This window comes from Schistocerca cancellata, chromosome 7 (assembly GCF_023864275.1).
Source record: "Schistocerca cancellata isolate TAMUIC-IGC-003103 chromosome 7, iqSchCanc2.1, whole genome shotgun sequence".
Lineage (NCBI taxonomy): Eukaryota > Metazoa > Arthropoda > Insecta > Orthoptera > Acrididae > Schistocerca > Schistocerca cancellata.
Window position 1 is genome coordinate 605,502,585 of NC_064632.1, and position 16,135 is coordinate 605,518,719.

At 45.8% G+C, this 16,135-nt stretch overlaps 1 protein-coding gene across 1 annotated transcript; it reads right to left on the minus strand.

Moving 5' to 3' along the window:
- Window positions 1–13,212: 13,212 nt before the first annotated feature.
- On the minus strand, window positions 13,213–15,842 carry LOC126092938 (insulinoma-associated protein 2-like). Its single transcript, XM_049908669.1, has 2 exons — window positions 15,052–15,842; window positions 13,213–14,979 (listed from the first exon to the last, which is right to left on the minus strand). The coding sequence occupies exons 1-2, from the start codon at window positions 15,556–15,558 to the stop codon at window positions 13,855–13,857; spliced, it is 1,632 nt and encodes a 543-aa protein (XP_049764626.1). The 5' UTR covers window positions 15,559–15,842; the 3' UTR covers window positions 13,213–13,854.
- Window positions 15,843–16,135: the final 293 nt, after the last annotated feature.

A 16,135-nucleotide genomic window follows, 5' to 3' on the forward strand; every position in this document is an offset into this window, starting at 1 on the left:
AATACTTGTTGTGGCATTTGTTTAGCATTTTTAGCAACGGAGGCTGATCACACAAAGCTAGGCGTCAGGCATATTTCTGGTGGTCCACTATGCTTGCAAGGCGTACGAAACCGAATTTTGTTACAATTTTGCTTATATTGAGATAAACATGTAATTTAACGAGTTATGCAGGCAATTCAGATGCGGCAATACTTAATTTGTTTCCAAAATGTGGTCAGTAGTTTTTCCCACATACTGATTCTGATGTCTTTGGGAAAGTCATATCTCTGTCACTCTTAGCGTCCTTGGTCGTGTTTTTACAAGCAGTCGAAGCGCTTCTGCAATTTAAGTGATGTTTGGTAATAAAATCACCTTATTCGTTCCTTCATTAATAAGACGATTGTGTTGTGTATTTATTTGTGATGGTGTAGTTGATTAAAGGTTTTTATTTTTGCGAGTCATAGTTCGTATAAATTCAATTATACAAATTTACACATTTTACATATTTAGGTACCACTACAACACGAATATTGCACTTCTCGCAGTGCAGATGTATTTTTAGAATATTGTGAACAATGATATTGAACAAATGCAGCCAATAAAGCTTTTTAGAGATCCTCTTTGATTGCAACCTGTTGTTATATCTTGCGGTAGGTATGTAGCAGTAATTTTCAATGAATATAATGGATTATATTTTTTTAAGTGTGTGACATGATGCATAATCTCTGTACCTCTTAAAACTGTGCTTGAGAACAATTTAAATGCGGGAATATATACTGTGAGGGCGTGTTGTGACATACATCATGAACAGGCCTAATTAGTTAAATTCAGTTCGTCTATTTGCATGCTTAGTATAGTTTTTCTTTTTAAGGTAACATATTTGTTTCTACAGTCAGAAACCTGATGAGGTTACTTTTGCGACATGGGACTGTTAGGTCCTCATTCTCAAATGTCAACTGTCATTGGCCGTTGAAATCTAGAATTATGACACATACTTTAGACTTCTGGGCACTAATTTGGTGAATATGTGGAAATTAACTCACACTTTCTTTCGCACTGCAGATGTATTTTTACAATATAGTGACATCACATTAATTGATTAAACTATTCCAGCGTCTTTCATGTGTTAACCTGAACCAGCAATGTATATATCGAACTTTCCGCGCTACCGACGTATTTTGCAGATATTTTAGAATTTTTAACATCTTAGATGTGGAAAATAGTTAGTTTACGACTCTGCTGGGCCTAAAAGACAGGAATCTACTGGTGGCAGTACGAAATTGTGGTTCACGGGTTGAACTTTGCTCGTTTTACAGTGCAGACATTTGCTGGCGACAGGAGCAGTTATTTTCTACAGTTCAGCCAAGTGGCGGTGACATGAGCAAGCGGCATGTGCATCAGGACTTGATTTTTTTTCGCGTTTTCATGGTTTGTGGGACTGTAGTTAAGGTAAAACTCATTTTCAAACAATATGAATTCCTAATTCATTATTTATATTTGGAAAGGAAATGTTGGTTTTTCGTTATTTGTAGATAAATATGCTGTGTACTCGTTCCAGTATCAATGATGAATGATATATACCTTCAAATGAAATCGGAGTAGAGAGCCAGTAAACAAGTTTTTGGAAATTAGTAATGCAAATATAGTCACGAAAAGTTTTAGTTGAGATTCTTTTTCAGATTTGGCTGCAGAGCAGAGGCTCTCTGAGCATTGGGGACCTCCCAGTGGCTGCTGTCGTCATGCGGCCGGATGTGATGCTGGTGCTGCTGCCGCGTTATGCTGGTGTCAGGATTCCCAAATGACTCTTAGGTCAGGGTCAAGGTTATCTGCTACCAGCAGCGCCATAATGACGATTTCATCACTCTGTTTATTCCACAATTACCGACTTGGAAAGCAAAACGATATGAATAACTGGTTTCCTCGTTCGCTTCGTGAAGCAGACACACTTCCTGAACTTTTCAATCCTGTAGTCCTCTTATTATTTCGTACTACGCGCTTTCTACTGCTGGTACGCCTCCGGACTACATGCCGACTCGAACGGCGCCGGAACAGCTGCGTGCGCGTCCACTTGTCGGAGGCCGTGTGGGACGTACACCAGTCGTCGGTGGACGGGCTTTACGGGGCAGTACTACCAACTCACGGCCCCATCCTGCACTGGCGTGCATTTACAACCGGTCGGCCGTTATTGAGGACCTGAGGACCACTGCTACACAAGGGCAGCGGTAGTGGCTGGCAGTGGCACACAGGGGCCGTAAACGACAGCGCCGGAGGCTGGCAGGTGCGCCGCCGGCCCACGCGTTCACCTCGTGCTGACGACTGCAACATCCTCCGCCCCCTCGTCTTTTAACAGCCTGTTCATTACGCGAATGTTGTGCTCGTTCGACTATTCCATCCTGTGATACTCGATCGCTTCGTGCACCGGCAACACTGGTAACTGGCCTCAAAGATTGGCCGTGCATCGTGATTCGTTGCACGTAGTCGATGATACAGTACTGGCACATACGCGGGCTGCTGCCGTGATCGTGGCAGTTACCACGCTCCTGCAGTGGCACCGTCCTGTCTGTGCGGTGGTAATGTGGTTGCCCTAAAGTTTCCGTTATCTGAAAGCAATGGAGCGCTGTCGTGAGCCGATGACCAGGGACCGAGAAGAAAGAGATTATTTAATTACGTAAATGAAGCGTTTGCACTGACACGCGTTGCCTGCTGCTGCTGCTGCGTCAGACGCCTTATCTCTCACATGAGAGCCTACGGATCCACAAGGCCAAGTCAATGACATTCTTAACCATTCAAGTTGACAATAAGTTATAAATTTTTGTACGGAATTAGCAACGGTAACAAACTTAAAAAAAAGGTGTGTCCATCGCGTGGTTTCTTGGGCACGTAATTCTTATGGGAACGCACACCTGGCTGTACTGCGACAGCCTCTCAGTTGTTCTCTGATGGGTTACCGTGTAGCATGTCCAAGTGCGCGTAGTTGTGTACAGGTCAGTTTTTTTGGTATTTACGATGGTCTTTTTAAACGGACCATCTCATTTGTACAGAAACCAGATGGCAGTTATAAGAGTCGAGGGACATGAAAGGGAAGCAGTGGTTGGGAAGGGAGTGAGACAGGGTTGTAGCCTATCCCCGATGTTATTCAATCTGTATATTGAGCAAGCAGTAAAGGAAACAAAAGAAAAATTCGGGGTAGGTATTAAAATCCATGGAGAAGAAATAAAAACTTTGAGGTTCGCCGATGACATTGTAATTCTGTCAGAGACAGCAAAGGACTTGGAAGAGCAGTTGAACGGAATGGATGGTGTCTTGAAGGGAGGATATAAGATGAACATCAACAAAAGCAAAACGAGAATAATGGAATGTAGTGGAAATAAGTCGGGTGATGTTGAGGGTATTAGATTAGGAAATGAGACACTTAAAGTAGTAAAGGAGTTTTGCTATTTGGGGAGCAAAATAACTGATGATGGTCGAAGTAGAGAGGATATAAAATGTAGACTGGCAATGGCAAGGAAAGCGTTTCTGAAGAAGAGAAATTTGTTAACATCGAGTATAGATTTAAGTGTCAGGAAGTCATTTCTGAAAGTATTTGTATGGAGTGTAGCCATGTATGGAAGTGAAACATGGACGATAAATAGTTTGGACAAGACGAGAATAGAAGCTTTCGAAATGTGGTGCTACAGAAGAATGCTGAAGATTAGATGCGTAGATCACGTAACTAATGAGGAAGTATTGAATAGCATTGGGGAGAAGAGAAGTTTGTGGCACAACTTGACCAGAAGAAGGGATCGGTTGGTAGGACATGTTCTGAGGCATCGAGGGATCACCAATTTAGTATTGGAGGGCAGCGTGGAGGGTAAAAATTGTAGGGGGAGACCAAGAGATGAATACACTAAGCAGATTCAGAAGGATGTAGGTTGCAGTAGGTACTGGGAGATGAAGAGGCTTGCACAGGATAGAGTAGCATGGAGAGCTGCATCAAACCAGTCTCAGGACTGAAGACCACAACAACAACAACAACAACAACAACAACAACAACATCTCATGAAAAGATAGCTGGAAGAGGTCGAAACAGACGTGTGACCCGAGGCCGAAAAATACAACAAAAGAAAATTCCTTTTCAAGAAAATCGCCAAGCTGCACCTACGGCACTATGTCTAATCCGCGTAACTTGCAGAGAAGACACTCCCAACATATAAAATTACGTTTCGTGTTCTTAAGTTTCTTTGTTCAAAACCCCTTTCTTGCTACTTCCATTCTGCACCTCATGTCCTTTTCACTTCACTGCCGCCAATTATATTGTCGCTCAAATAACAGAACTCTTCTATTACTTTCGTAAAATAAAGAACGAACCGCCTTCAGTCACAACTGTGATTTTATTTCAAAAGCCCGACGCATTTCGAGCCACAGGGGCTCTACTCCAGGCCCTCTGACTGTCTCCATCAAATTGTTTTCCAAATTTAGGTTAATTCTGGTCCTGCTACGATGACATTGGTGTATAGCAAAGTCGCACTTCGAGAATACAAGATTTCAGTTTCCCGTAGTACGTACATGCTTTGCAAGTAAAGTTTGAGTGCCGGCCGTTGTGACCGAGCGGTTCTAGGCGCTTCAGTCTGGAACCGCGCTGCTGCTACGGTCGCAGGTTCGAATCCTGCCTCCGGCATGGATGTGTGTGATGTCCTTAGGTTAGTTAGGATTAAGTAGTTCTACGTCTAGGGGACTGATGACCTCAGATGTTAAGTCCCATAGTGCTCAGAGCCATTTTTGAAAGTTTGAGTAGACATGATTACGTACATATATACACCTTCCATTCTATAGCTCGTTTGTAAACACAAGTCAACGAATTTCAAATGTAAGAGGCTGCATTTCTGTAAACACACAGGTGTTATTATTTCAAAAAAAAGACGGAATATTTTCATATTATTAATTATACGTAGATATAATTTATAAAACAAATGTTTGTGAATGAGTCAAACGAAGCTACACGCTACCAAATCGTTGTGCTATTAAGTATTTGTTTGTTTAGGAAAAAAAGCAAATTTTAAAATTACCAGAAGAAGTGAGGTTGCTGAAGTCTGTTCATCCAATATGTTTTCTGAAGATTTTTCTAGACTCAACCACTTTGAAAAATCTACAATAGGTAACCACATGCACCGTAACAGAACAAACTAAGTGACATCCACAACATCCTGACCATAGTCCATACACGATACCACCTTAGAAAACTTAATCCACTAGAGCAATTAGAAAAAAAAGTGTTATACGAATGAAAATCTTCTGAAAATGCGTCGAATAAAAGAAACAGAGTCCAGCAGCCACAGTTTCAGTCATTTTAAAAGTTTATTTTTTCGTAAAGAAACAAATATTTAATATTGCAACCCTTTGATAACATACTGCCAAATGTGACAGTCACAATATAGGGTGGTCCGTTGATAGTGACCGGGTCAAATATCACACGAAATAAGCGTCAAATGAAAAAACTACAAAGAACGAAACTCGTCTAGCTTGAAGGGGGAAACATGATGGCCCGCTAGATTGCGTTGCCTTAGGTCAAACGGATATCAACCGCGTTTTTTTAAAAACAGGAACCCCCATTTTTTATTACATATTCGTGTAGTAGGTAAAGGAATATTAATGTTTTAGTTGGACCACTTTTTTCGCTGGCGTAGGTCAAACGGATATCAACTGAGTTTTTTTAAATAGGAACCCCCATTTTTTATTACATATTCGTGTAGTACGTAAAGAAATGTTAATGGTTTAGTTGGACCCTTTTTTCGCTTTGTGATAGATGGCGCTATAATAGTCACAAACGTATATGTACGTGGTATCACGTAACATTCCGCCAGTGCGTACGGTATTTGCTTCGTGATACATTACTCATGTTAAAATGGACCGTTTACCAATTGCGGGAAAGGTCGATATCGTGTTGATGTATGGCTATTGTGATCAAAATGCCCAACGGGTTTGTGCTATGTATGCTGCTCGGTATCCGGGACGACATCATCCAACTGTACGGACGGTTCGCCGGATAGTTACGTTATTTAAGGAAACGGGAAGTGTTCAGCCACATGTCAAGCGTCAACCACGACCTGCAACAAACGATGATGCCCAAGTAGGTGTTTCAGCTGCTGGCGCGGCTAATCCGCCCATCAGTTGGTACTAATGTTAACACTGCTCTGAGAATTCTCCTAACACTCCTAGTGACAGATGCCAGTGGAGAGAGGAGTTTCTCAAAACTGAAACTGATAAAGACTTACCTCCGATCAACGATGAGCCAAACTCGTTTGAATGATCTTGCAAACAATATCGATTGAGCACGAACTTACAGAGGACTTAAATTACACAGATCGTGCGAAAGACTTTGCACAAGCAACAGCCAGGAAGGTTCGATTTGTCTAGTATTTTTTTTAAATTTTTGTATTATGATCAGTGTCTTGGTTATTTACTGTTTTGTTTCTTATTTTGTTCAACATTAAATAGTTGTTGTAAACATTATTGTTCAACCAAGTAATTGTAAAATTGTAAATATATTTTGTTTTCCGTTGAATACATTATCTGTTAACAACCATCGCAAAATGTTTGTTTACGTTAGCTGTAAGTTCATGCCGTTCCCAACCCTAATAGCACCTGCAAGTCCCACATGAAAATAAATCAGTAGTACAGCAGATACAAGAATATGACGGCAAACATCTAGTGTCTGATATAAAGGAAGATCTTGAACTCCCTAAGGATGCGTTTAGAAGGCTGGAACTGACAAAAATAACAAGGCAGTGAAGGATTTTGCTATGTGGCTGTTCGGGACTTCTCTTCTGTCCACGTAATTTACCCTGGAAGGAACACACGTCAAGGATTTACTGAATGATTAATTTGGGCTGAGAAATTATGATGAGGAATCTCAGGCTGCAGAAGAAGAAAATGTGCATGCTGAACTGCCGACAGTGAAGGTGCTAAATGTGTGCTACTGCTAAAGACTGAATATGATTCCTCATTCTTTGAATGCTGTAATTTATGACTGCAATTATCTGTCACCTTATTTATGTCATTTCATTGTAGCCATTTTTGTTACTGTTTTTGTGGAATAAAAAACAACAACAAAAAGCGGTCTGAGGCGCTGCAGTAATGGACTGTGCGGCTGGTCCTGGCGGACATTCGAGTCCTGCCTTGGGCGTGTGTGTGTGGCCTTGGGCGTGTGTGTGTGTGTGTTTGTCCTTAGGATAATTTAGGTTAAGTATTGTGTAAGCTTAGGGACTGATGACCTTAGCAGTTAAGTCCCATAAGATTTCACACACATTTGAACATTTTTGTAAATTCACAAGGCTTATTAAAATTAGCTAGATTTCTTCAATCAGGTTTGACTCCATTTTTGAGCTGAGGCCCAGCTACTATTTTGTACAAATCTGTAGAGACTGTCACCAGTCAGTCACAATTTTTGTTTTAATTTTTCAGATCTTCGTCGATTTCGGGCACAGTGTGGCTATTCTCAAAGCTTTTAGTTATGTATACATCTATACCATCATGCTGAACGTAACTGTCAACATGACAGTTTAGATGTAAGCACATATTAAAAGCCTTTGAGACTAGCCACTCAGTGGCGGAAACCTACGTAGATCTGAAAAGTAAAAACTAAAGCTGCGATTGATTGTTGACATTTCCTACAGATTTGTTTCAATAAAATTCCACAAACGTTTACTAAAAAACAACGGGGTGTGGGGTGTGGTACTTGGGTTTGCGCCGGCCCTGGGTCCTTTATAAATTGCTTCACACGTTTCAGGTATTATTTCAGTTAATGTGCACTGTGTTATTCGAGTGCTGTTCTGTAAGCTAGAGTAACTCTCTCCTGTAACGAGAAATCGGAGTGTTACTGTGACCCTGTATTCTGCGTATATAGCAGTTCTTAAGTGAGTATTGTGCTTTGTGATATGACGAATATAAAACTCATCCACTTTTAAGTAATTTATGTACGACTTTACGTCCTACACTATAGGTTCAAGTAACAAATTTTGTTGAATGCTTTTATCGTCTCGTCGTAAAACCCACAGCTTCACCCAAGTACGTTTCTTTTTTTCCCCCGCTTCTCTTCCAAATGGTACATGCAATTGCTGCCCATAATAACAAGTTGTTGTTGTCAGCCATCTTGAACTTTGACGAAAAATGTGATGACAATGTCATACCCCTTTTTAGCGCCAGGTCAAATATCTTTGTCAAACAAATTTGACGAATATTTGATCATATCTTTGTAAAAGAAATATGATAGTGTAATACCGACCTCACAGTGATAAAAGCCCACTTCGAAATTTGGTTGGACACCCCCTATGTTGACAATCAAAGGAACTGAAGATGAGCCACTGGGACACGAGGTGCTTCGTGCATTTGGGTGTAGCTGAAGTAGATTGTTTATTTTACGAAAGCAATACAGACGCAGAAGAAACAACGACAGCAATGGAGAACATTAAAACTCCTACTAATACTGATCTCTCACTTTCTAATCTAGTGTCCTCAGCTCCACTTCTCTTCATTCGGTACCCTTCCGCTATCCATTCTGCAAAATTATATTTCAAGTATTTGGCTTTTCTGACAGTTGATCGTTTAAGAATGTGACGAGCACTCTCACATGGCAGAAACCACATGTAGAATACCGGCAGTGTAGTTTTCCACAAAAAAAGTTGGAGCGTATCTGCAAGACACGTGGTAATCTGTGTCTTGTTCCCGTTGCATTACTAGTCCGATGCAGCGGCCGGTAGCGACAGCAGCTCGGTCCATTTAGTGACAGTCTGTGGCGGGATGGGAGTGTAGCGATTACCCAGGCTTCCCCCGTTTCCACTGAACACGCGACGCTGCGAACGAGGGCGTGGCGGTTAGCATTCGACTCGCCGAAACGTCATTCACAAACTTATTTCCATCGACGCATCGTGGGAAGTGTACAAGCAACTCCCAACTCAGAGTTTGTTCCGGAAACGCGTGTGAGATACGGACTCTCAACACTTTCACACCTACTTGAACAGTTCCCGCCTTTGCTGTGAGCAGAGCGTCGCAGGAGTGCGCGGTCAGCTGTTGGGCGCAGCAGACTGAGCTAGGCGCCAGCACCGGCTATCGTACTTCACACTTCAGTTCTTGCACCTGCCTCTTTTCGGCAGACTCACGGCCGGTTAGAGCTACTGTCTGAGGCGGTGAAGATGTTTGTACGCCCCACATCGGCTAGACTAGAAGCGTGGATGCGTAACCAGAAAGATCTTAGAAGTTTCGAAAGCAGTCTGTGAATGTGCTTTTAGTAGTTCAAACAAAAAAGTTAAATTGTAAATGTATAGGCAGCTGACAGATACAGTTGCAATCTTACGGTGAGAGTAAATGCGCTGTTATGGGAGGGAATCACGTCAGACCCTAACGGCGTGCACATCAACGGAGTGATTACCTCATTAGAACAAACACAGCATACAAAACAAATACAGTATTCAGTAGGGAATTAGCTCAAGTCGTCTTCGTGCAAATATCCTGACAGTCACCTGAACGTGATTTACAAAGACCCGAATATGATCAGACTGTGTTTTTACACTAATCGAAGGTAGAGGTATCACAAGCATTGTTCAACTTTCTCAAAGTGGTAATGAAGCGGTAGTATTGGCGTGGGCAAAAACCTGTAAGCTGTTTAGCAGCTGTTTAGGATAGACGAGGACCGAGGTAACTAAAGGACAGGCTGAAGACTCTGTAACATATTTCGGGCCAACTCTTGGTATTGATTTCGATGGGACACAATTCCCTGCTTCCACTGTTCGTCCTTCTGTTTCCTTCAACTTCCACGTCTTTACTTTATAGCATATTACAAAAAGTATAAACTACTACTTAAGCAGAAATTTGCTAACACAATAGTTCCTATACTTAATTGTGCAATCTAATTTCGGATTACTTCTAGCTTTTTCAAGTGTCATATACTGTACTTTGGTTTGAAAACTAAGAAAGGAAATACTTTGTATTTAGTATACATGCGCAGAATTTAATACTGCGGAAATAAATCAGTGTTGGACATTAGACGGCTGATCACGAGTAACTGACAGCAAATACAATAAAAAAATCCTAATCAAAGATTGTTTCAATTATGCTGCGAAATTACACTTAAATCCAGTTGCAAATGACACCAACGTCGTCAAGACCTAACTAAACTCGTGTGCTCTCAATATGTCGAAGTTCTCTTCTGGTGTTTATTCTTTATGCTGATTATTATTATTGTTTAAATTTATGTATTTAACTGTGATATACACATTCAATAGATATAAATTGTTACATTTTTCGGCTTTGTTTTATTTTCCGACTCCCTTATGAAATCACTCTATATTCACTGTTTAGATGAAACAATGTAATCACCAAGTTAAAAATATATTCAGACGAAAATTTCTTTAATGTAACTTGAAGTAGAGAGCAACATTACGACAGTATGTTGGTTATGAGACACTGAGTTACAAAGATACTAAACCAGACGGTGAGCTACGCGTCCTCTTCTCTGAATACAGAGGAACTGGAGCTCTGGCAGGCTCTCCGAGACCGATGGATCACAAACGACTCAAAATAGAACAGCACAAAACACTCGCCGATAAAGCGGCTTCGCATATGCAAAGCCCCACTTACGTCGCAACACTTCAGTACTAATCTGTCCGAGAGTCTCGCGGACGCTTTTAATGTTGTATTACAGGGAGTGACGGTCCATATTCCGTACACAGAAACGTACAACCATCACTGAAAAGTGCCTCAAAGAGAAAATTCTAGCATTCGCGCCAGGCCTCCTAAAATTTCTGCCAAAACTCATCCAGCCAGTATAGCGACAGCTACGTACCACTGTTGTCTGCTTCTTATACGGTCGCGCACGTGGTTACATTGGGATAATTCTAGACTTGGTAAAAGGCGTCACGTTACAAATACAGTCAAAACACTCGCTCTCTGCTCAATAGCCTTGGTGGTGATAGCAGTACTGTCACTGCGATACACAAGTGGAAAAAACGTCATACGTTATTAATACATAATTACAGTCATTCGACATAACTTCCGCCCCTACAACTATTGTCTGATCCAATAAATCATTCTACAAATACTTTTCCTACATTAATGTCGGTGTGTATCGCTTGCCTACCTTAAATGAAGATTCTGTTGAACAGCATCCGCGGTAGAATATTTGGTCAATATGTAACTGCAACTGCTGTTCAGTTTTGTTGTGACACCGAGTACAGTCCCCTTACCCGCATTATTAACACCACTGTGCATTCTTAATAAATTCGATAACAATGTCAACAGTAACTTACCACGGTATAGCAACAAAGTCGCATATACGAATTCTGTCTTACACAGTGTCACAGGCCACGCGTTAAAATCACATAAAACTTGGCCTGGGTATCGGAGCTTGTTTCTCTTCAATGTACTTACCAAAGATACAAGTTTAATTAAAATGATACAAAACATAAAGAAAACACATCACCTTTTCTCTTCTCACACGATTCTTAGAATATCTGTGCTTAGTAAATATCAGCCACATTTAACAAAGTGAACATTTTATTTCAAATCACTCGTTCGAACACAAGTGCACAGTTAACGTAATACTCTGGGATTACTCTTCAGCTCAGAGCAACTACAGCACGGCAATGATCACCAATATAAGCATCCTAAATGTAGTAACAGCAGCAGCCAAACCGTGGCTGCGTTTCACAGAAGAAAAAAACATACCCATCATAATTTCTTACAGACGTACAGAGAGTTGTGGAAGCGAAGGAAAAAATAAAACACTCTTTCACAAGGAACAAAGTGTATTTAACACTGCTAGAAAACATAGTACAGCTTTTACAGTCTCGAGTGAAACAACACACAAATCCAATCCCAAATGTGCACACACATACAAGTTGCGTTATGAAGGAAAGAACACATGAAATGCACAAGTGTCAATACAAGCAAAGACGTGAGAAAAAGGAGCCTCAAAATGTAGTCGCTATTGGTCATCAGAGATCGTCACGCAACCGTTACGTTACACTTAATGTCGCTAAGAGCGGGACACAGCGCAGCCCGAGTGATGAACGGTAGGAAGAGTTTGTGCGCGAGAGCCCGCAGACAAATATGTTGTCCAGCGACTGCCGCGGCTATGTCGCAACGTTCTTCCACGGTTCACTTACACAATGAAGGTGGTGCGGTCGAAAGGCACATTTTCACGGCAAACGTTAGCGGATATTTCGGGGTCATCTGACGAACAAATGATCTCTAAATTAACTAACTAATGAAACGATTTTACCATATACGGTGTTCTCAGGGGATGTAACTTAAAACAGTGAACCGTGCGTGTCAGAAAGGTAATTGGGTAGCGTTAATGTAGATACCGCGCACAAGCTATTACACACGTACTGGAGGCTGCAATGAATCCAACTCTTAAAAGGTGATCGCTCAATAAAATCACAGTAACACAAATACAATTACACCATGAGTTTAGAGCGAATTTTATGTTAATAATTATTGTTTTACATCTTAAATGGAAAACCCAGAAAGAAAAATGGGAAGGCAGAGAGCTTATAAACTAATTTGTGGAAATGCTCGGTATCTCAAGAGATACGGAAGAATGAAAGAAGTGTGATAATCTGCTTTGAGACTGGCCAACACCGAAGCAAGCGAGAACGACGATATACCGATATTAAACGTGCAATAAATATATCGAAACGTTGTGTGGTTTCAAGCAAGGCACATTGTCAATGGAAATACGAGAGAAAAATTAAGTTTGAGCTCCGCTGTGGTGAGATCACGAGTACGTTGAATGCGTTACTATTGAGAGATGTGACCGAGGGAGCACAGGCGTGACTTTCAGTCAGGTACAGATTGTCATCTGTCACAAGTAGGTACACTCATTTCTGAAGATGAGTCGAATACGAATGCTTGTGAAAGAAGAACGATACGAGGGTGAGAAAGCAAGAGGCGCTGCACTGACCAGCACAGCTGACACGGGGCCAACTAGTCGCCGGCGTCCCGCCTCACGTGGCGACTACGCTACTGCTGTAAACATGCAGACGAGAGCGCGTGGCCCCGGGAATGTCAAAAGGGCGCACAACTGCACGTCAAGGTCGCCAACTAAACGGCTGACAGCGCCCTCCACGCCTAAACTGCAAAGTACAAGAGGTCCCCACTTTCCCACGCCCATAATGGAATCACTACTTTCGCTACTAACCTATTGAAGCTGCACCTGGTAACACACACACACACACACACACACACACACACACACACACACACATATGCGCGCGCGCGCAGAGAGAGTGAGTGAGAGGTGATCTTGTCATCAAGTAATTCAACACAATACTGTTATGTCCTCGAACAAGTTAACATCATGCGCAGAACATGAACGCAGCGAAATACTGCGTTGTCTCACACTTTGGGATGCGTTGTTATCCGATGTGAAATGACACCGTAAATTACAAACATTAACTCGAGCCCCCGAAGTGTTCTTCAAAGATCATTCAGTGTCACAACATTAATCCTGTAGGAAGTGTACGACAAGTAAAATCCACGCGGAATTCGGGTTACGCGCCAGAGGCTTAGTTACGTCGTAACACTGCGGTTCGACGATAATTCTGTCAGTAGCGACTTTCCGCGAATGTACCGCAGCCAGACTGGAAGTAGAAAACCACCAGTACCTAGTACCTATCTACGTACCTTCGAAATACTACTCCGAACGTGAAACGTTGGCACGGAGGTAAATGTTTTGCAAGCAGAAACGAGTTCCTAGAATCGTACGCGTTCTGTCGCCGACTACGGTTTCTACGGCGTGCTAGGAAGTTGCTGAGTTGCGAGTGACGGCGACCGAGAGAAGTGCGTGCAGGAGACGGGCAGGTGAGGTGGAGAAGTGGCTGGCGCCGCAGAGCGCGCGGGCTACTCCTCGGCGCGTATGCTGAGCTGCAGCACCTCGTCGCCGAGCGCGCCGGCGCCGTGCTCGTCCGGCCCGCCGCTGCCCCACAGGGCGCCGCCTCGCGGCCGGCTCGCGGGCCACGCCGCCTCGTTCCGGACGCGGGCCTCGCTCGCAGCAGCCTCCCGACCCGGCGGCGAGCTCGAGTAGAACCTGATCTCGAGGTCGCGGTGGCCGTTGGGGGAGGTCACTATCTCGGTGGACACCTGCAGCCCCTGCGAGGCGACGGCGACGGCTGCAGTGCGCGCGCGGCCGCCAGGGTCACCGGCGAGCGACGGCGGCGACGGAGAAGAAGAAGAAGAAGACGAGGAGAAAGAAGAAGAGGAGCAGCCGCTCCAGCTGCGGCGCAGCGCGCTGCCGCCGTCGGCCGGCGGGTCTCGGCCGTCGCCAGAGAGGGAGGTGGGCGACGCAGACGTGGGCAGGTCCTCGCTGAAGAAGCCGTCGTCGGTGTCGGCGGCGTGGCCGGCGGGCGGCTCGCCCAGGAACAGGGGGATGCTGGCGAACGGCGACTCGTCCGGGGCGGGCGCCGTCAGCACCGGCGAGTAGCAGTGGCGGTGCACGTCCCAAATGTGGCCGCGGGGGTCGCAGTAGCGGCACTGGCACACGGACGGCGACGGCGACGCCGACGCCGAGAGGGCAGGCGGGCTCTGCTGCTGCTGCTGGCGGCCGTCCTCGCCGCGCGCCGCCTGCACCTGCAGCTGCAGCTGCGGCCTCGGCTTGCTCCTGGGCGGCTCGCTCCGCTTCGGCTCGGCGGCCCGGCGCGCGCTGGCGGCTGGGGGCGGCCGCGCGGCGTCGTACAGTTCGAAGCACAGCGGCACGTACGGCCGCAGCGTCACTATGCTGGAGCCCTCCGGGGCGGCCGCCTCCGGCGAGGGCGGCGCTGCCGGCTGGTGGGCGGCGGGAGCCGCCGGCGGCTTGCGGTCCTTCTTGCGCCGCTTGCGGGGCTTGATGATGCGCGGCAGGCTGTTCTCGGACGGGCCCGAGCTCTCGTCGCTGGCCGTGTTGAGCGAGTCGCTGCTGGTGGCCCTGCCGCCGCCTCCACCGCTACCGGCGGCCTCCGTGGTGGCTTCGGCGGCGCGCGCCACGGCCGGCGGCAGCGCGGGCGCGCGCCTGCGGGCCGCGGCCTGCGGCTGCTGCTGCTGCTGCTGCTGTGCCGCCCCCTGCCCCCGCTGCTGCTGCCGCTGGCCCTGCCCCTGGCCCTGGCCCTGCTTGCGGGCGCCGTACCGGCCGGCCAGGATGAGCGGCGCGCCCTGCGTGTGCATGGCGAGCCGCGAGAAGGCGCCGGGCCGCGGCGCCAGCGAGATGAGCGGCAGCCCGCACAGCGGCGCCGGCGCCGGGGCAGGACCCGCCGCCAGCGCCGCGCCGCCCTCGCCCGCCTTACGCGGCGCCGAGATGAGGCAGCTGCCGATGTAGCGCTTCAGCTCCAGCCCGCCCTGCGAGGCGGGGCTCATCGTGGGCTCCGCCGCTCGCCAGCCCGCCCCGGACTTCACCCCATCGTGAGGCGACAGCGCGCCGACCTCGCTTATCTCTCTCGACCAGCTTTCCGCGTTCTCTCTCTGTACTTGCTGTGTCGCGTCCTGTGCCTCGTCCTCTCTTCGACGCGTACGGTGAGGCGTCCCGGCGAACACTGACTGAGCCGACTGCTGCGCCCAGCTGCTGCTAACCCACATCCCGCAGCGCTCCTGGTGGCAGCGCGCTCAACTACGGCGCCGCTGCGTCTTTCTGTCTCTCTCTTCCCCGCCGTGAAAACGAGGCTACGTCACTCTCGTGAAGGATTTACGTGCACTTCTTCGGATTTCACCTTCGGCGCCTACTTCTGCTCTGCTCTCGTCGTGGAAGTAGGTCCTCACCGACCCACCGGAGAAACTAGCCCGCACTTTTCGCGTGACACACAAACGTCGTCGCGAAAGTGCCGATCCGCCCTTTTCCCCTGACGCCTTTTTTATCCGTTCGAGACGTCCTGCCCGTACACGAGACGGACCCGCTCGATAACTGCGGCGTAATAAACTAAACAAATTATTTCGCCTGCTTGCCCCTAGTTCAATCGACTCTCTACATCGACGCAGAAACTTCAGCTTACAGCCAAAACGGCATTTATGTCCGCTCCCTCATCAGCTCACTCCATTTATTACAGCTCTCTCTCCGAAACAACATAACGTCACTAGAAAAGTGTTACGAAAAACGAGCAACTCGCAACTAAACAGGGCTTGCTGGTAATACTACGTGCGATCGTTTCCATAAACAAAT

Bases quoted from the DNA above. Each gene is read 5' to 3' on its own strand.
- LOC126092938 (XM_049908669.1), bottom strand. From the start codon at position 15,558: ATGTGGGTTAGCAGCAGCTGGGCGCAGCAGTCGGCTCAGTCAGTGTTC. The intron at 14,980-15,051 runs CAGGGGGCGGCA...CCCGCGCTGCCG, and splicing joins AGCGGCAGCAGCAGCGGGGG to CCGGCCGTGGCGCGCGCCGC.